At 37.9% G+C, this 22262-nt stretch overlaps 1 protein-coding gene across 3 annotated transcripts in view; it reads left to right on the forward strand.

Moving 5' to 3' along the window:
• The first annotated feature begins 329 nt into the window (after positions 1-329).
• ASXL1 (ASXL transcriptional regulator 1) overlaps positions 330-22262 on the forward strand; it is a 74693-nt gene continuing 52760 nt past the window's right edge. Inside the window, exons 1-3 of one of the 3 annotated variants that reach the window (XM_074211870.1) lie at positions 330-483; positions 5733-5815; positions 21346-21451. In XM_074211870.1, coding sequence (XP_074067971.1) covers positions 427-483; positions 5733-5815; positions 21346-21451 — 246 coding nt within the window. In that variant the 5' untranslated portion in view covers positions 330-426. Of the gene's footprint in view, positions 484-1090; positions 3816-5732; positions 5816-21345; positions 21452-22262 lie in introns of those variants that run through there. The other 2 variants (XM_074211869.1, XM_074211871.1) reach the window with 2 other exon arrangements.

A 22262-nucleotide genomic window follows, 5' to 3' on the forward strand; every position in this document is an offset into this window, starting at 1 on the left:
CCCCGTGCCCTCTCACTTTCTCTCAGTTCTCCCCTCCGGCGGAGGCCCGAGGCCCGAGCGGGGGAGAGCGGCGCGCGGCGGCGGGGCGGGGCGGGGCGGGCGCCGGAGCCGTGACCTCTGACCCCGTTGTTATGTGGGGCCGCCGCATTCCTTAGTGATCGCGGGGCCGCTGCCGCCGCTGGGGACCGGGCGCATCCGGGGCGCGTGGAACGGCCGCCTCCGCCTCCGCCTCCGCCGCCGCCGCCGCGCCGCGCCGCCGCCCGCACCCTTCCTGCCTGCAGGCTCGGGCCTCGCGCCGCCGCCACGCGCCCCCCGCCGCCGGCCTCAGCCCTGCCGCCGCCCGGCCCCTCGTGCCCCGTGTCCGCCCGGCCCGCGAGGAGGCCCCGCGTGCCGCCGCCCCCGCCGAGGAAGAGGAGGAGGAGGAGGATGAAGGACAAACAGAAGAGGAAGAAGGAGCGCACGTGGGCTGAGGCCGCCCGCCTGGTGAGGGAAGGGAAAGGGAACGGGCTCCAGACGGGGCGAGGGGTGGGGGGGGGCTGGTCTTCCTGGCCCCCTCCCCCGGGCTGAGGCGGGGAGGGGGGGCTCCCGCGGAGAGGAAGCGAAGGAGGAGGGGGAGGGGCGGGGCCGCCCCTCCCCCAGAACGGAACGCGCCCCGCCCCTCCCCCACCCGGCTGGCTGGGCGCGGGGGATGGGGGGGCCGCCTTTTTCGCTGACGGGAACTTCTCTCCCTTCCCCCACCTCCTTAAGCGGACCCTTCCCCCTAGTTCCACACAGGGTGGGGGGGGCACCGAGGCGCGCTCCCCCCCAGCCCCCTCCCCGAATGGGTTAGCGTGAGAGAAGTGAGAGGCCCCCTCCCTCGCCTTTTCTCCTTTGGCCATGTTGGAACGAACAGTTAGATGTTCCAGGTTCCCTCGCCACCTCCCGGCACTCCGGCGGAGGGTGGCGGTGAGAGGAGCAGGCTCCATTCTGGACAAGGGACCGGCCGGTTTGGGGAGGCGCGTGGGGCTGGCTGCTCTGCACAAAGTCGCCCCCTCTTTCGCGGGGCTTAGCCCCGACGCCACCCCTTTGCAACTTGCCCGGATTCCCGTCCCGGCCTCCCACCGCAGCCCCCCTGCACGGAAGCTCTCGCTCTCCACAAATTTCTTTGCACTTTGTACTTTTCCTGTGCTGTTATGCTCCCTTTTCTTTTGTAGTTATTTGTGTAAATGCTTTTTTTTTTTTTTTTGCTCTTTGAGGGTGAGGAATTTAAGTATTAATCTTCTGTGCATTCTTCAGTAGCTGGTTCGAATGATATTTTAACATACAAAAGTTTGTACTTTTGAATTGAAATAATGTAGTGAAACCAAGAAATATTCAGGAAAAAAAATATGGAACAGAGGTAGTAGACTCTTGGAGAAGCTGGTGGTCAGTTTTGTTCGAAATAACACATCCGCTTGGGAATATCTTTATTCTTGTATTCTAATGGCTTGACGCAGACCAAAGGAATGTTTTTCAGTCAAGAAATCCTTTTAATTTAGGATTTAGCAAAGTAGAAAGTTTCATTTCAGAATCTCAAGTTTTCTGTTGATGTGCATCTAATTTTTTTTTTGCTCAGGAGTTCAAAGTCAAGGTCAGCGGAGCAAGGCCTGATAAAATACATAGTGAAAAACTTGTAAAATTGTGCTGGTTATAATAGTAACAGGTGGTCCACTCCCAGAGAAATCTCTTATCACAGAGCTGTTTCAGAAGACGAGTCAAAATTCATGTCACACTTGTCTATTTCCACACCACTTGTAAAGTAGTAGTATTTACTTCCTATGATAAATGACTGAATCTCTACTTTTTAAGGATCTTACATTTTATTATGAAGTGAAGTTCTTGCCCTGACATCTTGTTTTAAAGGTAGCTAATTGATGTGGGTGGGGCTGAACTTGGGGTTTGAGTTTAGGGACATTTTTCTTCATTTCATGAGTACTTCATTGGGATCCTTGATTATATTGGTGTACAGGAAATTAAATACTTGGTCTGTAGAAATTTTCACAAGCATTTCTTGGTCAATTCCCTGAATGCATTTGTTGGCTAAGGACCGGACTGGCAATTGTTAATAGCTTTTATATTGCTTGTTAGCATTGTCCTGGTTGGCATTGGAGTTTGAGATTAAGTATTCCAGAATGTAAGCGAGTAGATAGACTTTAGAGATATTCTAGTTTTTCCCCCTTCATTTTATGCAAGAGAAATCTGAACCCTATACAGGTTTTAAGTGTCTCTCCCAAGACCAGTCAGCTAGTTTAGTATTTTAGGTAAGATTAGAATCCAGTTCTCCTGATTCCCTGTTCAGTATTCCTTTTTTCTCTGATTAAAAAAATAATTAGGTATTTGTGCCTGTATTTTAGACTTTCTTCATGTTTTAAGATTTCTTTACCTTAAAAAAAGATTGGAACTGAGAATGGAATGGGTAGGAGAGTTTACTATGACCATTTTACCCCCCCCACCTTGAACTTAGGGTTTTCAATTGAATCACTTTTCTGAAGTTCTTGTTAAAATAATATACTGCTCTAGGTGTTTAGGACTTTAGTCACTGAAGTCACCCAAGAGGGGTTGGTTTGCTTTTAATTTTAATATGAATTGATGCTTCCCTGAAATCTGTGTTTGTAATTTAACCAAAATTCTAAAACCCTAGGGTTTGTTTTTGTTTGTTTGTTTGTTTTGGATTTTTGCAAGGCAATGGGGTTAAGTGGTTTGCCCAAGGCCACACTGCTAGGTAATTATTAAGTGTCTGAGGCTAAATTTGAACCCAGGTACTCCTGACTCCAGGGCTGGTGCTCTATCCACTGCGCCACCTAGCTGCCCCAAAACCCAATGTTTTTAATTGCTTCCCTTTGCTTCTTAATTGATTTTTAGGAATTGAAGATGGACATAACTATTAGGATTTGTTGGTACTTGAATTTGCTATGGTCTCTTAACATCATAGTCATTTCTATTTCTGGTTTGTCATCGGCTCAGCTTCATGCCAGACTATATCCACTTAAAGACCAAATAAGCTCTTACTATAGTTTTTCTTCTCAAGCATTCTTTTCAGTCTGATCTTAAATCTGAGAAAAATGGATTCTTTTTTTGGAAAACTGAGTTGTACATATGCAGATGTGTTGTAGGGTATAATTTTGTGGGTTTTATGTGTCTTATGTTTTAAAATTTTCCAACCTTTTTTGATTTTTTTTTTTTTGAGGAGAAAGGGAGCCTGGACAGACGAATTGCTTTTCTTAGAAGACACAAATAATAAAGGAACTGAAGTTGCTGGAGGACTTAATTAGTAAAGTTTTTGAAAAATGTTATATTGGTGAATTTATAGTTCAGGGATAAGACTAGTCTGTCATTTGATTTGAAAGGAAATGGACTAATAAGATACTAGATTAATTTTCTTGATCAGAATTCTAATACTTTTAGCCTGTCTTAAGTTGAAATGTTTGCCAACAACAGATGTACCTAAGTAGTCTTACATTATCCCTAATCCTGCTCTGACCAGTATTGGTAATCCCCAAGAGAAAACATTTCTTTTTTGGTGATGGAGGGAATAGATGGGAGCTGGTACTCATATAGTATTGATTGTAAGTTATTTTATGTTTGTCCTTCATTCTCAAAGAAGACCATGACATCAGGGAAATGGTGCCATGACAAGCAATTGATTTTAATTTGAGTGAGGGAATGCTGTGCTAAGTTAACAGGCTCACTTTCTCCTCCAGAGCCATTTTAGGTCCAGTGGCCAGTTATGAATCAGGACGACTAGAGATGTGCTTGGATGTGAGACAATCAGGGTTAAGCCCACAATCACACAGCTAGTAAGTGTCAAGTGTCTTGAGATCAGATTTGAACTTCTATCCTCCTGATTCCAAGGCCAGCTCTCTATCCACTGGGCCAGCTCTCTATCCACTGTGCCACCTTGCTGCCCTATAGGCTATTTTATATACTTTTACAGAAAAGACTGTTGTAGCCTCCAAAAAAAAGGGGGGAGAATGGTATTTTTGATTGACTCAATTGTTGCTTATGCTTCTATTGCTGAGAAGTAAAAATTTTTCAGTCAAATATTTATACAGTTTCTAGTTGTCAAAATTGGAGGTGGACAGAGGGAGTGAGGTAGGGGTACATGAAATTATTACCTTTGGTGCTAATGTAAACTTTGGTGCTTTTTATTTTATTTTAAAAGGTGAATGCTTTCCAAATTGAGTGTCTTTAAATGAGTCTTTACCTGGATTTGAGAAACTTTTCATTACACATTTTTCACTTTGACTCATGATTCCTACATAGATCATACTTTATTCTTGATGTAGATGAATATTTTGAATAGTGAATTATTAAAATAGCACAATGAAGAAAGGCAAACTAGAAATAGAAATTGTCTTCAGGTTAAAGCCAGCATCTTTTATTTATTTTTAATAAAAATGAATACTTTGTATCTTTTGAAGTAACTTCCTTTCCAAATTTTTCTTTCTTGTGATTGGTTCCCAGTCTTATATTTACATTACAAAATATTCATTTAATTAGATGGGCAGTTCTAATTCTGTTTTGTGGGGGGGGGAATAGAGCTGGGTTTAAGTCTCAGTTTTACTAGTTACAAGGCAAGACACTAATTCCTACAACACATTTTTCACATTTGTGAGCTAGGTAATGAATCCTTTTTTGAGGGGTAGTTTCTTTTAATACTTTCAAGTTTTAAAAACTTCTATGTCATGTCGAAGAATTGAGATAAAGTATGTAGTTGGTTTTAAAGATCAACTTTTATACTCTTAAGTGGATTGTATTTGTTGATATCAACAGAAGCAGTATCTTCACTGATGAATTCTTAGACTCTTGAAATACTAAACTAGTATTTCAATGGCTGATTTACTCAACCTTTGATTCTTTTTCCTTATCTCTTCCTCTACCCCTTCCCAATTTCTTAAAATCTTGATCCTCTTCAAAGACTGTTAATGGAACTGTGTGCATACTATTTGTGATTTTTGCTGTTTGAATTAATATACGTTGTTGTCATTGTATTCTTGACTCTCAAAAGGTCAAAGGACTATAATGGTTGTGATTATATCTGCCTTTTTTCTTTTTTTTTTCCCTTTAGGGTAGCAATATTGCTAATATTACTCAACCTCTTGAAGTGAGATAGCAGCTATATCTCACTGGGGAAAATACTGCAGTGACTCAGTTTATAGATGATTCTGACATAAAAGAGACATTCATTTAATTTTTATCTTTTTTTTTTTTTGGCACTGTTCACACTGAATTGTAGCATCATATTGCCAAATTGTAAAAAAGCACTGTGATAGCTAAAATCAGAATTTCACAGCACACTGGCAAAAGATGCTATTTAAAATGTGGATCCTAACCAGACTTCCTGAGGAAAGAAAACTCAACATTTTTCTGTCTTATAATTTTAGTGGTATAACAATGTAATCTTAAGGTTTAGACACACTTAACATTTTCATTTCATACTAAACCAGGGTTACATAGGCCTTAGATTGCATAAAAGGCATGCTAAGGAATTGATTGCATTCTCAGGGTTGAGAGTTAGAAATTTAACTAATTGCAGCCATTTCCAATACTATAAATAAATTTTTTCCCTGTAATTTGTCCTGCCTAACCTTGTTTTGAATGTGGAAATATGTTGTGATTAACAGCTCTCAGAGTTAAATCATAACTCATAATAGAGTTTTGTGAATTTAAGTGGAAATTATGCACTGAAATGTGAATATTTTGTATTTCTTTAGGTATTAGAAAACTACTCTGATGCTCCAATGACCCCAAAACAGATTCTGCAAGTCATCGAAGCTGAGGGACTAAAGGAAATGAGGTTTGTATTGACTTTATACCCTAAAACAAGGAGCATATCTCCCTCTGTAATGATTGAGTTTGACTAAAATGGAACTGTTTACATAGGTATGGGCAGCTTGGTGGTGCAGTAAACTAAAGTGAGGAAGACCTAAATCAGATCTGACCTCAGACACAAGCTGTGTGACCCTGTGCAAGTCATTTAACCCTGTTTGCCTCAGTTTTGACACATGTAAAATGAGCTGGAAGAGGAAATTGCAAACCACTTCAGGATCTTTGCTAAGAAAACCCCAAATGGGATCATGAAGAGTTGAACATGACTGAAAATGCCTAAATAACAATATATATGTATGTGTATGTATGTGTCTGGGTGATGGAGTCTGGAAATATTTCTAGTTTTTTTTTTTTAATTGAGAAAGGAAATTTGAACATTCACATTTTTCATTAAGAAATGGTAGTATCCTTATAATTTTTTGTTTGTTTGAAACCTGAATTTCAAGCAACAGCATTGAAACTTGCACATTTATGTGGTGTCAGGTTGCATCTTCTTTCATATTTCTGTTTGCCTCAATCATCAAAAAGCTTGTATGGCTATACTAGAGCATCCTGTAGTGCTTTGTTCTTTATATTTATAAAATTCTTTAGGGTCAGAGAAGAGTTTTTTTTTTAAGTGTATATTCCCTTTGGCATTTTTTAATCTACTCTAGTAATAATAGTTATCTTCTATAAAATGCTTTATGGTTCTAATAATTTGTATATAATATATAGTATCTCATTTGATCTTCATATTTTATCTTCACAGATATCTTTGATAGTATAGGCAAAGCACATGATATTTCATTTTATAGATGAGGAAGTTGAGACTCAGGAGTGAAATGTGCCTAGGGTCCAACAACTGATATATGAAAAAGGGGATTCTAGTGTAGGTTTTTGTCTACAAATTTAGCAGTCTTTTTTTACTAGACCATGTTGCCAGTAACAATTCATGATGAGAGTTCATGATAACTTTATTTTGGTATGCCTTTGATAGTTTACCCTATTATCTATTTGTATTTTTTTTTTTGCTATCTATTTGTATTTTTCAAAAGAACTGAATTTTGAGGAAGGAAAAATCAGTGATTGTCCTTAATTCTCCTCTATTTCTTCCTCATTTTTAAAAAAAATAAAGTATAGAATCTTAGAAACAAAAACTTGGGGCATGTTTTGAGGTTGAAAAAGTTTCCTGCTCTATTTCCAGTTCTTTTGATAGAAGACATACCTTCCAGAGGTAGAGACATTAAGAAGGTGTTCTACATTGACTGTATCTTATTTAGATGATTGCTATTTATTGTTTGGTGTCATAATTATGCTTCTTTTTTGTTTTTTATGAGTTAGTTCCCATCATTCTGCTGTCTGCATTTCTGTTGCACCATTTTAGCAGGCAAATTAATCCCTTTGGAAAAGATAAAATTCAGAATGTTAACTTGTTTCTGCTCACTGTTCTTGTAGGAATTATGAAATAGTCATGATGGTTTGTGATTAGTGAGCAGCTTTGTAATTTATAGACAGAGGTATAGTGTGTAGGAGTCACATTGTTCAGAGAGGGACTTTGCCAGCATGCAGTGCTCCCTCGTAGCAGAACTGTTAGAACACCCACTCATTACTCCAGATTTTGAACAAGGTTTCTTTTAGAGACTTAACTTGGTGAGAGATTCATAGCATCTAGTATAATTAAGGCAGAATAAGTAATAGATTTAACCATTTGGAGATTTTAGGAATCAAAGTTTATTTTGACATAGTGATTAAACCAGACTGTTTTGCTCTGAACTTTGCTGAGTGGTTATGTGCTAGGTTTATTCTTGGGATAGGGAAGAGTTAGGAAATACTCGAATTTAAAGTCATAAAATCTTAAAATGATAGGATTTTAGATATGTAAAAGACTTTAGAGATCACATAGATCATGTGATCTCCTTCACATGTTTTGCAAATTAAGAAACAAGACAGGAGGTGAAATGACTGGGTTTGTCAAAGATTCCATGTAAGTAGGTCCAGGACTAGAGTTTTAGAATCTTGATCCAAAGGTCAGTATTCTTTCTGGGCAAAAGCAGGTGGTAAACCAATAGCTTACTTGGATTTAAATATGCATCAGGCAGTGTTTTTGACAGTTGCCTGTTTTCAGTAGTCATTTCTTCCATAGTGTTATCATTGTTAAGTGGCCTGCTGTGGAGACAAGAAAAACTGAACTGCTAGTGGTTTAACATTTGAATAGTATGAATGTGCTAAATTCATTTGACAACTTTCAGTTTTAGCATTCTAGCTAAATTTACTTGTCCTAATTGCTCCAGGTATATATATGGGTTTAAAAAAATATCCAAAATCATATTAGAAAAAAATAAGAGTGGAATACTATACACACACACACACACACACACACACACATATATTTCATTATTGTTGTTATCTAGAAAAGTTACATACTATCCTCCTGGTAAATGAGCTTTCTCTCTTTTTTTTCCAATGAACAGGGTTTTTTTATTTTTTTAATTCCAAATTCTCTTCCCCCATTCATTCTACCCAACTTCCTGTCCCTTTACCTATTAAGAAGGCAAGAAAGACATGTATAACATAATCTTGTAAGACAAATTTTCCTTATTAGCCATGTGGGGGAAAAAAGGCAAGAAAGAAGAAGAAAATATGCTTCAATCTGCCCCCTGAATTCCATAGGTTCTCTTGAGGTAGAGAATATGTTTTATCTTAAGTCCTTTGCAGTTGTGATGAGTCATTTATTGAGTTTCAATGTTTATCATCCATATATTACTGTTACTTAGGTAGATTGTTCTGGTTTTGCTCACTTTGATGCATGTCTTCCCAGGTTTTTCTGAAACCATCTCCTTGTTCTATTATATTTATATATGTAACTTGTTATGCCCTTCCCCTACTGATAGGCATCCTTCAGTTTCCAATTCTTTGCCATGACTAAAAGAGATGGTACAAATATTTTTGTCTATATGAGCCCTCTTCTTTATTGGATCTTTGAAATGTAGCCCTAGTAATAGTATTGCTGGGTTAGAGGGTATGTATGAATTTTTTTGATTGTAGTGTCACATTGTTTTTTTGAATGTTTGGTTCATAGCTCCATCAACAATGTATTGGCGAACCTGTTTTCCCCCACCCATCGCATTTGTAATTTTCTTTTACTGTCATGTTACCCTATCTTATTGGGTGCAATAACTCAGAGTTGTTTAAATTTGTATTTTTCAAATCGGTAGTGATTCATAACATTTTTCCATGTGACTATTTTGTTTTTTTGTTTTTGTTTTTTGCAAGGCAAATGGGGTTAAGTGGCTTGCCCATGGCCACACAGCTAGGTAATTATTAAGTGTCTGAGACTGGATTTGAACCCAGGTACTCATGACTCCAAGACCGGTGCTTTATCCACTGCGCCACCTAGCCGCCCCTCCATGTGACTATTGATACCTTTGATTTCTTCCTCTGAAAATTTATTCCTAACTTTTAACCATTTGTCATTTGGGGGATGGTTCATATTCTATTTTAGAAATGAGAGCTTTATCAGGAACTTAATGCAAAGATCCCCCCCCACACACCTGTTTCTTTTTTCTTTTCTGATTTTAACTGTATTGATTTTTGTGCTAAAACTTGTCAAGTTTTGATGTTATCAAAATTATTTTCCTTCTTGTGAACTTCCCTATAATAATAGTAATAATATAATAGATTTTACTGGCATTTTCTTCCCTATTCCACAATTTGCTTATGACATCATCCTTTATGTCTAAATCATATTCCCATTTTGAACTTATTTTAGTTAAGGTTTGTTTATGCTTGCTTGCTTACTTTGACAGTTTTCCCAACAATTTTTGCTAAGTAGTGAGTTCTTACTATAGTTGTTGGGCTCTGTGGATTTATCAAACACTAAATTCCCATGCTCATTTGCTTCTGTGTATTTTATATCTAATTGTTCCACTAATCACCCTGTTTCTTTCTTACCACATTTTTGACATTAACAGTGTGGTAGTATAGTTTTGAAGATCTGATACAACAAAAGCCCCCTTCATTTGTGTTTTTTTTTTTTTTTTTTTTGCTTAATATTCTTGACCTTTTGTTCTTCCAGATGTTGGTGTAGCATCTTTGTTCGTGCTTTATTTAATTTTGTTACATCAGTATTGATTAGAAAAATTGGTCTATAATTTTCTTTCTCTGTTGTGACTCTTACTGGTTTAGGCAGGTATCAAGACTATATTTTATGTCAAAGAAGGAATTTGGTAGAATTCCTTTATTTTTTCCAATTTATTTAGTATTGGAGTTAATTGTTTAAATGTTTGGTAGAATTTGCTAGTAAATTCATCTGGTTCTGGGATTTTTTTTTCTTAGTTCAATTATGGCTTGCTCAGTTTTTTTTTTTTTTTTGTTTTGTTTTTAGGTTTTTGTAAGGCAATGGGGTTAAGTGGCTTGCCCAAGACCACACAGCTAGATAATTATTAAGTGTCTGAGGCCGGATTTTAACTCAGGTACTCCTGACTCCAGGGCTGGTGCTCTATCCACTGTGCCATCTAGCTGCCCCTCAGTTTCTTTTTCTAAGAATTATTTATTCTATTTCATGTTTTGTTAATCTGGAAAATTCCCATTTTTGCAAATATCCATTTCATTTGGATTGTCAGTTTTATTGGCATGTGGTTGGATGAGGTAACTCCTAATAATTTGTAATTGTGTTTTTATTTTTTCATCATTGATTGTGAATTCACTTTTCATTTTTAATATTGACAATTTGGTTTTCTTTCTATTTCTTAATAAGTTGGTGTCCTTATTTATTTGTTTTTTTTTTGCTTTACTTTTTCAAAAATCCAGCTCATAGGGGTGGCTAGGTGGCACAGTGGATTGAGCACCAGCCCTGGAGTCAAGAGTATCTGTGTTCAAATCCGGCCTCAGACACTTAATAATTACCTAGCTGTGTGGCCTTGGGCAAGCCACTTAACCCCATTTGTCTAGCAAAAACCTAAAAAAAACCAAAAACAGCTCCCAGTTTTATTTATTAGTTCATGGTTTTTTTATTTTCAATTTTATTCATATCTCCTTTGATTTTCAGGATTTCTATTTTGTTGTTCAATTGAGGGTTTTAATTTGATTTTCTAATTCATGCCCAGTTTCTTGTTCTCTTTCTTTACTTTTATTCACATGACCACTTAGAGATAAAATTTCCCCTAATTATTGCTTTGGCTACATCCCAAAAATTTTGGCATTGTGTTTCATTGTTGCTATTATTTTTAGTGAAATTATTGATTGTTTCTATGATTTATTCTTTGACTTATTCTTTTTTTTTAAATTTAATCATTTATCCAGTTACATGCAAAAGTAGTTTACAACATTCATCCATTTGTAAGTTTATCAGTTCCACAATTTTTCTGCAGCTCTTCCTTCCCTTCCCCCCACTATGGTGATGAACAATCTGGTAAAGTTGTACATGAACAGTCATGTTTTACATATTTCCATGTTAACCTTGTTATGAAAGAGGAATTAAAATTAAAGGGGAAAAACCTGTGAGAAAGAAAAAATATAAATTTTTAAAAGTGAACATAGGCTTTGTTCTGCATTTAGAGTTAATAGTTCTTTTTCTGGATGTGGATAGCATTTTCCATAACATAATCTACTCATTGTTTGGGATTAAATTATTTTGTTTTCCAATTAATTTTTATTCTGTATTTCAAAGGCAAGACCCCCTATTGAATGAAATTTTTTGTTCTATTATAGTCAGAAAAAAAGATGGATTTAATTTTTCTGCATTTGTTTGTGAGATTTTTATGCCCTAATAATTGGTCAGTTTTTGTAAAAGTGCCATGCATTGCTGGCTAGGTATATATTCCTTTCTGTTTCCATTCGTTACTCTCCAGAGGTCTATCGTATCTAGCTATTTTGAAATTCTGTATATCTCCTTAACTTTTTTCTTGGTTTGATTTATCCAAGTCTGAGAGGGGTAAATTGAATTTCCCCACTAATATCGCATCTCTAGTCTTAAATCTCCAACTGCCAATAAGACATCTTAAAATTGAGTGTCCAGGCGCAGCTAGGTGGCACAGTGGATAGGGCACCAGCCCTGGAGACAGGAGGACCTGAGTTCAAATACAACTTCAGAACTTAATAATTACCTAGCTGTGTGACTTTGAGTAAGTCATTTAACCCATTGCCTTTCAACCCCCCCATCAATATATAAATATATATATTTAAATTGAGTGTCCATTAGATATCTTAAACTCAGTACATCTAAACCCAACTCATTATTTCCCCCCATAACCCTTAATCCCTTCCCCCTATTGCTGGAGAGGGCAGCACCATTCTCTCAGTCCCTCAAGCTTACAATTTAGTTATCATCTTCAGCTCCTCACTATTTCTTACACCTTCTTTTGCCAAGACCTGTATATTTCACCTTTGTAACTTCTCTATTATATGTGCTACCACTCTAGCACAGGCTTTCATCTCCTCATGTCTTGACTATTGCATATTACAGTATTGCCTGCTGATGGGTCTCCTTTCCTCAAGTTTCTCTCCATTATAATCCATCTTCCATTCAACCGCTAAAGTCATTTTTCCAAAGTTAGAGGTCCAGTCATTGAACCCTCCCATCCAGTCCCCATTCAGTAAACTCCAATGGTTCTCTATTGCTCACTTTCTTTTTCCAAGATAGAATTAAGTATTCTCATTCATGTTCTGTTAATCTGGAAAATTTCCATTTTTGTAAATATCCATTTCATTTAGATTGACGCTTTTATTGTCATGTAGTTGGATGAGATAATGCCTAATAATTTGTAATTGCATTTTTATTTTTTTGTCCTTGAATGGAAAATAGAAAAATGCACTATTTGGCATTCAAAAACCTTTTATAACCTAGGCCCCTCCTTTCTTCCCAGTCCACTTTACACCTTAACTTTCTGTCATATATAATATTGATCCAATGACACTGGCAACCTGAATGTTCTACAAGAAGACACTCCATCTCTGGGCATTTTTCTTAAGTTGTCCCTCATTCTTGACATGCTCTCTCTTCTGCTCTGATTCCTGACCTCTCTAACTTCCTTTAAATTTCTACCAAAATCTCATCTTTTCCTGGAAGCCTTCCCCAATCCCTTTTGATTCTAAGTGCCTTTCCTCTGTTAATTATTTTCTGTTTATCCTTTTTTTTGCAAGGCAAATGGGGTTAAGCGGCTTGCCCAAGGCCACACAGCTAGGTAATTATTAAGTGTCTGAGACTGGATTTGAACCCAGGTACTCCTGACTCCAAGGCCCGTGCTTTATCCACTAAGCCACCTAGCCGCCCTGTTTATCCTTAATATAGTTTACTTTGTATATATTTATGTGTTATCTCCTCCGTTAGATTGTAAGTTCTTTGAGGGCAGGGACTATCTTTTGCTTTTTAAAAATTTTTATAATCTTAGCATAGTTTTTGGTTCATAGGTACTTATAAATGCTTACTGATTGATTGAATATAGCTTTACTGTCTTTTTTACCCTTTAACTCATTTAGTTTTTTTAAACTACTGATATATTCAGTATTGATGTAATTCATTGCTTATTGTATTTTTAAGCAAAATATTATTTATGTGTTTACCTCTTTTTAATTAGGTCTATTTTTCTTTTTTGCATTTTTTGAGATTGTGATTCTACCCTTGTGGTTTTTTAACTTCAGTTGAAGTATATACTTAATTTTGCCTTAGCATTTTGTTTTATCCCTGTGTATCTTTCTGTTTCAAATATTTTTCTTTATAGAAAACATATTGTTAGAGTCTGGTTTCTAATCCATTCTTCTATTTCCTTTTATTTTATTGGTAAATTCACCCCTCCCCCATTCACATGCACAGTTTTGCTAACTGTATATTTTTCCTCTATCCTATTCTCTTATACTTATTCTCCCCCCCCTTTTTTTAGCTTGTCTCTTCAAGAGTCTGTTTTGCTTATGATCCCTGTCTGCCTAATTCTTACTTTTGTTTTTCCCTTTCCCCTCCCCCCTTTTCTTTTAATCCCTTTCCTTCCTATTTCCCTGATGGGAAAGATAAATATCATTTCCTAAATTTGTGTATATCTTTATTCTTTCTCTTTATACCACCTCAAGTATTACCCATCTTCCTCCCCCCTACTCCCTCCATTCTTTTATTGTATAAAGTCTTCCTTGGGCACCTAATTTATATCAGGTAATATTTCTTATTCTTTGTCTCCCTTCCTCTCCCAATACATTCCTATTTTTTTGTGCTTCCAGTCCTTTTTTGAGATTATTTTTTTTTAAATTAAAGCGAGGGATTAATGGTATCCTTTCCCCCTAGAAAGATGGAAGCAGTTTGATCCTTATGATTCTCCCCATTTTTAATTTTTTATGCTTCATTTTGTGTTTATATCAGATTTTCTATTCAACTCCAATTTATTCATCAGAAATGCCTGAAAGTCTTCTATTTCAGGAAATTCATTTTTTTCATTGTAGATATATATACTCACTGGCTATGCTTTTCTTGGTTGTAATCTTAGATGCTTTGCTTTTCAGGATATATATTCCAAGCCTTCAATACCTTTTTAATGGTGGCTACTAAATTTTGTGTAATCCTAATTGGCTTCTTAGTCCTGGAATTTTTTTTTCTGCCCTCTTACAGTTTTTTTCTTTTACTTAGAAGCTCTGAGCTTTGAATGTAATATTCCTGGGGGTTTCATTTTGGAATTTCTTTCAGAAGATGGCAGGTGACTTTTTTTCAGTTTCTTCTCTACTGTCTAGTTCTAAGATAATATGGTCAGTCTTCCTTTTTAATTTCTTTTTGTTGTTGTTGTTGTTGTTGTTGTTGTTTTTTTGTTTGCGTTAGGTTTTTGCAAGGCAAGTGGGGTTAAGTGGGTTGCCCAGGGCCACACAGCTAGGTAATTATTAAGTGTCTGAGACCAGATTTGAACCCAGGTGCTCCTGACTCCAGGGCCGGTGCTTTATCCACTGAGCCACCTGCCACCTAGCCCCCCCCCCCTTTTAATTTCTTGAAACATAATATCTAAGCTCTGTTTTTTGATCCTGGCTTTTAGATAGATAGTTAAGTGATTCTTAAATTATCTCTCCTTGATCTATGTTCTATGAGCTACTTCACTTTTTTCTTGATATTTTTCAATCTTTTAGCTTATTTTGTTCTTTCTTGCTATCTAATAGAATCATTGGCTTCCATTTCAGCAATTCTAATTTTTTTTTTTGCTTTTGTAATGTTATTTTTTCAATTACATACAAAGATAGTTTCAACATTCATTTTTTAAAGTTTTTGAGTTCCACATTTTTCTATCTTCCTCTTTTTTTTTTTTTTTTTTTTTTTAGGTTTTTGCAAGGCAAATGGGGTTAAGTGGCTTTCCCAAGGCCACACAGCTAGGTAATTATTAAGTGTCTGAGATCAGATTTGAACCCAGGTACTCCTGACTCCAAGGCCGGTGCTTTATCCACTACGCCACCTAGCTGCCCCTTTCCTCTTTTTCATTGATTTACTTATTCTTATTTTATATAAATAATTTTTTTATATACATTACTAGAATATTCTTGTTTGAGTAAACATAATACCTCCTCCCCCCAAAAAAGTATAGACCCACATGAGCGATAAAGGGGGAGAGAAAAAAATTAAAATAAAAAAATAATAATAATTGTAGGTATGGCTAAGTGGTGTAGTGGATGGAGCACCGGCCCTGGAGCCAGGAGCACCTGAGCCCAAATCTGGCTCCGTACACCCAACAATCACCCAACTGTGTGGCCCTAGGCAGACCACCTAGCCCCATTTGCCATGCACCCCCCCGCCCAATAATAATAAAAAATGTGCTTCAGTCTGTGTTCCAACACCACCAACTCTGTCACGGGTGGATCACATTCTTTAGGATAAGTCCATCACAACAAAAGTTACTTCCATATTTTTCCACCATTGCCAAGCAATTCTAATTTTTTTTTCTAAATTTATTTTTTATTCTCATTTTGTACAAATGTTTTTTTACATTAATAAAATATTCTTGTTTACAAGTAAACAAAATACCCCTCTTCCCCCATGAATATAGATAGACTTGCTTAGGCGAAAAAAGTAAAGGGGAGAGAAAAAAATTAAAATTAAAAAAAAAAATAGTAATAATTGTAGATATGGCCAGGTGGCGCAATGGACGAAGCACCAGCCCTGGAGCCACGAGCACCCAAGCCCATATCCAGCCTCGTAAACCCAACAATCACCCAGCCGTGTGACATGCAAGCCACCTGATCTCCACTGCCCTGCAAAAACCAAAAAGAAGAAAAAACAAGACCCAAAATAAAATAAAATAGTAATAATAGTAGGGGTGGCTGGGTGGCAGACAGAGCATTGGCCCTTGAGCCAGGAGCACCTGGGTCCAAATCCAGCCCCAGACACCCAAAGATCACCCTGCTATGTGGCCCCAGGCAGGCCACCCAGCCCCACTTGCCCTGCACCCTCCCCCAAATAATAATAACAAAAAATGTGCTTGAGTCTTTGTTCCGACACCAACAACTCTGTCATGGGTGGATCACATTCTTTATGATAAGTCCATCACAAAAGTTACTTCCATATTTTTCCACCGTTGCCATTGCTGATCACAACTCCCTCCTTTCTTATTTCTCCACTACCATGTACTCTATTTTCTCTCTCCTTTCACTCTGACTCTGCTGTAGGGTTGCTGAGTGGCACAGCAGACAGATCCCTGGTCCTGGGGCCAAGAAGCCCTGAGCCCTCATACCACCCCTTAGGCCCAGAATCCACCTGGCCCCATGGTCCCAGACAGGCCATCTAATCCCAGCCCCTTGTAAGAAGTAAAAAAGAAAATGTATTATATCTGACCACTGTCCCCCCATGGTCCATCCTTTCCTCCATCACTCACATCCCCATCCCTTCCCCCTGCTCCCCTCTCCTTCTTACTCCAGATGTCTATACCCCATTGAGTATATTTGCTGTTTCCTCTCCTGGCCACCTCTGATGAGAGCAAAGATTCCCTCATTCCCCCTTGCCTCTCCCCTTCCATATCATTGCAATAGCTCATTGTAATAAAAAAATCTTATTATGTGAAATATCTTGGACTATTCCCCCTCTCCTTTTTCTTTCTCCCATTCCATTTCCCTTTTTTTTTATCGACTCCATTTTTACACCATATTTTATCTTCAAATTCAGCTGTCTCCTGTGCTTCAACTATAAAAGCTCTCTCTACCTGCTCTATTAACTGAGAAGGTTCATATGAGTATTATCAGTGTCATTTTTCTATGCAGGAATACATGCAGTTCATCCTCATTAAGTCCCTCATATTTCCCCCTTCTCCTCCAATCTCCATGCTTCACCTGAGTTCTGTATCTGAAGATCAAACCTTCTGTTCAGCTCTGGCCATTCCAAAAGGAACATTTGAAATTCCCCTGGTTCACTGGAAGTTCATCTTTTTCCCTGGAAGAGGACATTCAGCCTTGCTGGGTAGTTCATTCTTGGCTGCATTCTAAGCTCTTTTGCCTTCCGGTATATTGTATTCCAAGCCCTACGAGCTTCCAATGTAGTTGCTGCTAAGTCCTGTGTGATCCTGACTGCAGCTGCACGATATCTGAACTGTGTCCTTCTGGCTGCTTGTAACACTTTTCTCTTTGACTTGGGAGTTCTGGAACTTGTCTATAATCTTCCTAGGGGTTGGTTTTTTGGGATCTCTTTCTCGGGAGGATCAGTGGATTCTCTCCATTTCTATTTTGCCCTCTGCTTCTAGAATATCAGGGCAATTTTCCTGTAGTAATTCTTTGAAAATGATGTCAAGGCTCTTTTCCTGATCATTACTTTCAGGTATTCCAATAATTTTTAAATTATCTTTTCTAAGTCTGTTTTCCATATCAGTTGTTTTTTCAATGAGATATTTCACATTTTCTTCTAATTTTTCATTTTGTTGGTTTTGAAGTATTGATTCCTGATTTCTGGTAAATTCATCAATCTCCCTGAATTCTATTCTTTGTCTGAAGGATTTGTTCTCCTCAGAGTTTTCTTATCTCTTTTTCTATCTGGCCAATTCTGCTTTTTAAAGCATTCTGCTCAATAACTTTTTGAACTGTTTTGTCCATTTGACCTAAGCTGGTTTTTAGCATGCTATTTTCTTCAGCATATTTTTGGATTTCCTTGACTAGGCTGCTGACTTCATTTTCATGTTTTTCCTGCATCTCTTTCATTTCTTTTCCCAGTTTTAATTCTAACTCCCTCATTTGATTTTCAAAGTCTTTTTTGATCTCTGTCATAGCCTGAGCCCAATTTCTGTTTTTCTTGGAGTCTTTAGATGCAGGAGCTTGTGCTTCCTCATCTTCAGACTGAATATTTTGATCCTTCTTGGGCTCATTAGCAAAATACTTCTCAATAGTCTTCCTTTTATTTCTCTGCTTGCTCATTTTCCCAGCCTGGGCCTGGTTTTGGGGTGCTTCCTGAGCTTTTGGGACACTCCCACAAGGGTCTCAGTGTGTGAGGCTCTGTCCGGACTCCTGGTCTGTGAATGACCATAAGCGCCCCCCCTCTGCCAAGGGGCTGAGGTGGGGGGCCCCTGTTTTTCTATGGGGCGGCCTAGAGTGGGATCAGGATCTGAATGTGGTCAGAGCCCCAGAGTCCTGTTCCAGAGGCAGAGGACAGAGCTCTGCAGTCTCTCTCTTCACTCCCCTCCCTCAGCTCAATGGGCTCATGCCCTGGGGGCTCCTGCTTACAGGCTCTGCCTGCTTCAGTTTCCTCTTCTGGGCCAAAGACCAAGCTGCTGGCTGTGTGCCCTGAGGGCTGGGCTCCACATGCTCACTCTGGCAGAGGTCCCCGCTGTTCCCCCAGTTTGTGCCCGGTGCTCCTCGGGGTGCAGTTCAGGAGACTCCCCGGCTGCTGTGAGCCACGGCTCCCAGCGCCCTGGGGATGCCTCAGGGAGGCTGAAGTTCTTTTGCTCTGGCGGCCCCTCCGACCCCGACCCCGACCCAGACCCCGGGGAGCAGAGCCTTTCTGCTCTTTTCCAGGTTACCTTGAGTAGGAGAACTGCCTCACTGGTTCCCTTTATGGGTTCTGTCTCTCGAAAGTTTAGTTAAGAGTCCTTAGTTTATGAGTTTTTATCAGAGAGCTCCTAAGACTGGATCCCTTCATGTCACCATCTTGGCTCTGCCCCCCGATTGGATATGATTTAAATAACTGAACAACAATAAAAAATAATCCCCATATTCTTTATTTTTTGCTCTGGCGGGCCACCCCTCTGGCAGGCCGCCTCTCCAATCCCGGGGAGCAGAGCCTTTCTGCTCTTTTCCAGGTTACCTTGAGTAGGAGAACTGCCTCACTGGGTCCCTTTGTGGGTTCTGTCTCTCCAAAGTTTAGTTAGAGTCCTTAGCTGATGAGTTTTATCAGAGAGCTCCTAAGACTCGATCCCTTCTTGTCCCCATCTTGGCTCCGCCGCAATTCTAATTTTTAAGGAGTTTTTTTTTTAGTAATTTTATTCTTTTTGATTACTTTCTTGCATAGCTCTTAATTCTTTTCTTATTTTTTCCCTTTACTGCTCTTGTTTGGCTTTTTAATTTTTTTTTGCCTTTTTTTTGTAATTTTAAGTTTTTCTAAGAAATCTTGAGAATTCTAAGAACTGGAGCCCAAATTGTTAACATTTGCTGGATTATGGAGAAAGCAAGGGAATTCCAGAAAAATAATCTGCTTTTTCATTGACTAGTACTAAAGTCTTTGTGTGGATGATAACAAAATGTGACAAGTTCTCAAAAAGATGGGAATACTTGATCATCTTGTTTTCTGAGGAATCTGAATACAGCTAAGATGCACCAGTTAGAACTGAACATAGAATAACTGGTTTAAGATTGGGAAGGGAATACAACAAGGCTATATATTTTCACCTTATTTATTTAACTTGTATGCAGAGTACATCATGGAAAATACCAGGTTGGATGAATCAAAAGGTGGAAATAAGGTTAATGGGAGAAATATCAACAATTTCAGATATGCTTTACAATACCACTGATGATAGAAATTGAAGAGGAATTAAGATGCCTTTTTTTTGTTTGTTTTTGCAAGGCAATGGGTTTCAATGACTTGCCCAAGTTCACACAGCTAGGTAATTATTAAGTGTCTTGAGGACATAATTGAACTCAGGTCCTCTATTTATCTCTATTTTAATGCTTCGTTTCTTTTCTCACTTATGGAAATGATGTCTGAAATTTGTCTTCTGTGTCATAGCTCAGCCAGTGATATGATCCAAGGAGTGGTCTGTTCATTTTCCTCCCTTTTTTTTTTTTTTTTTTTTTTTGCTTTACAAGTTTCTGACTTAGATTTGGGTCTGTCAGCATTTGTGTGTTGCTGGACTTAGTCAATATTAGCCTGTTGCAAGTTAATGCAACTTGGCTGATTTGCTTTTGGTCTTGATGTCCTGAACTGAGTATTCAACTACAGTCTTATAACTGTCCAAACCTTTGATTCAGCACCACAGAGTTAAATTTTTGGAATTGTTCTCTCCTCTTTGTATACCTCAGACCTTCCTCATTCATGACCACTCTTCTCCTTCCTAGAACTATGACCTGGAACTGGGTAATAAGGGAGAAAGGTATCAGTTGGCACCTGTTCCTATTCCCAGCACTGGTTTGGGGTTTTCTCTTTTTTGCTTTCTACCCCGGGTATTCAGTCTCAGTCCCCTTACTATCCCTTTCTGTTATTGTTGCTATAATTGTGCTCCTGGCCAGCCCCCATCCCAGTGTGTGAAGATTTTTTTGTCTATCTTTCCATGCTTCCTTGGTGACTTTTTCTTGATCCTGATCAGAATTCAGTCTGGTGTGTTTTCTGTGTTGTTGTGGAGGACGTGTCTGTACTGTGTGAGCTGGATAAAAATGTTGACAGTGTGAAATGATATTCATGTGTTCATATTGAATCCTCTTTATGTTTTGCTGGGTTCATGGAAATATTTTTTGTATCTTTTTGTATTTAAGTTCAACATGAATTTGAAAAAATTAAAAGAAAAAAATTTGTGCATCTGGTTTTTAGAATTGCCTTCAATCAAGCTTTTGATTGAACTTAAAACTATGACTTTCAAGATACATCATTTTTGTTATTTAATGCTAATGTTAAAAACCTGCAGTACATAGAACAGATTATTGAAAATATTAACAGTATAGTATAATAGAAAAACTATTAAAAGTTTCATTTGACAGTTATGGGGTCATAGATCTAGAACTGGAAGTGATCTCATATCATCCATTCCAATGTTCTCACTTTATAGATGAGGAAACTTAGGCTTAAGGAGGGTCAGTGGCTTGACCAGCATGGTTATCAAAAGTGAGATTTGAATCACATGTAAGATTGACTATATAGTTTTAATTAGTTATGGCATAAATACTTTCCTTAGGTAGTATTTGTCAGTGCATCAGAAATGCAATCCATTGCACTATTTTCATTTGATCCTGCTAAATTTCTTTAATGGGAATGATTGTCATGAGAATCTTCCACATCTTGTTTCTCGCTCATCTGACCTGATAAAGTGTTAGAGGATTTTAACTTTAGTGAATAAAATGTTTGTAGATTACATTCCTTTTCATTTTTGTCTGTTGCAGTGGGACATCCCCCTTGGCTTGCCTCAATGCTATGCTTCATTCTAATTCTCGAGGTGAGGGACTCTTTTACAAACTTCCTGGACGAATAAGCCTTTTCACACTCAAGGTAAGTAGTTACCTCTAGTCCTTGTAAATAGGTTGTAGAATTTAATTATGTCAGAGATACAGAAAGTTCTCACTTAATGTAATTGAACCATTCTATAGGCCTCTCTATTAAACAATTTTTATGTAATGTAAATTTATTGCTTACCCTAACAAAATCTTATACAAAATACTTTTTACAAGTCATAAAATTTACTAAAATACGGTTATATTAAATATTGTGCCATAATAATAAACAGAATTATGAAATGAAAGATATAGTTAATGATAAAATAGGCACAGTGCTGTATAGTAAAGTTAACATAGATGTGCAAAATGTTGCCCCTTCCCCATCCACTGTACCTAGCCTTTCTCATTGGCTGCATAACTTTTTTTTCCTGAAGATATCGAGATAATTTTTTCTCTCAAATATCTGAACAATAGCAAGCAATACTATCCTCAACTAGTCTTTGTATTTTAATAAATCTTGAAATATTTGGACGCATCTTTTCAGTAAAAAAAAAATCCATTCAAACGATGAAATGCTTTTGCAAATATTTTGTTGTGAATCTTTTTGTTTTAATTTTGATTCAAAAGCTTCCCTTCTTTTGCTATCTTTGAAGTTAGCAGCTCAATCAAATTCTCATTCAGAATCCTCATTCGAATTTCTTTCAGAATTCTTCATGAGAGTTGAATTTACATAATACAAATTGTGCATAAAGTAAGAACTTTCTATACTATCCCCAATGCATATATACTATACTTATGTTTGCTTTTGGAACTTTCAACTCACTAAGAGCTGAAATACTGAAGAATAAATATTCCTTATATGAAGT

The sequence above is a fragment of the Macrotis lagotis genome, chromosome 1 (assembly GCF_037893015.1).
Source record: "Macrotis lagotis isolate mMagLag1 chromosome 1, bilby.v1.9.chrom.fasta, whole genome shotgun sequence".
In the NCBI taxonomy this organism is placed as follows: Eukaryota; Metazoa; Chordata; class Mammalia; order Peramelemorphia; family Peramelidae; genus Macrotis; species Macrotis lagotis.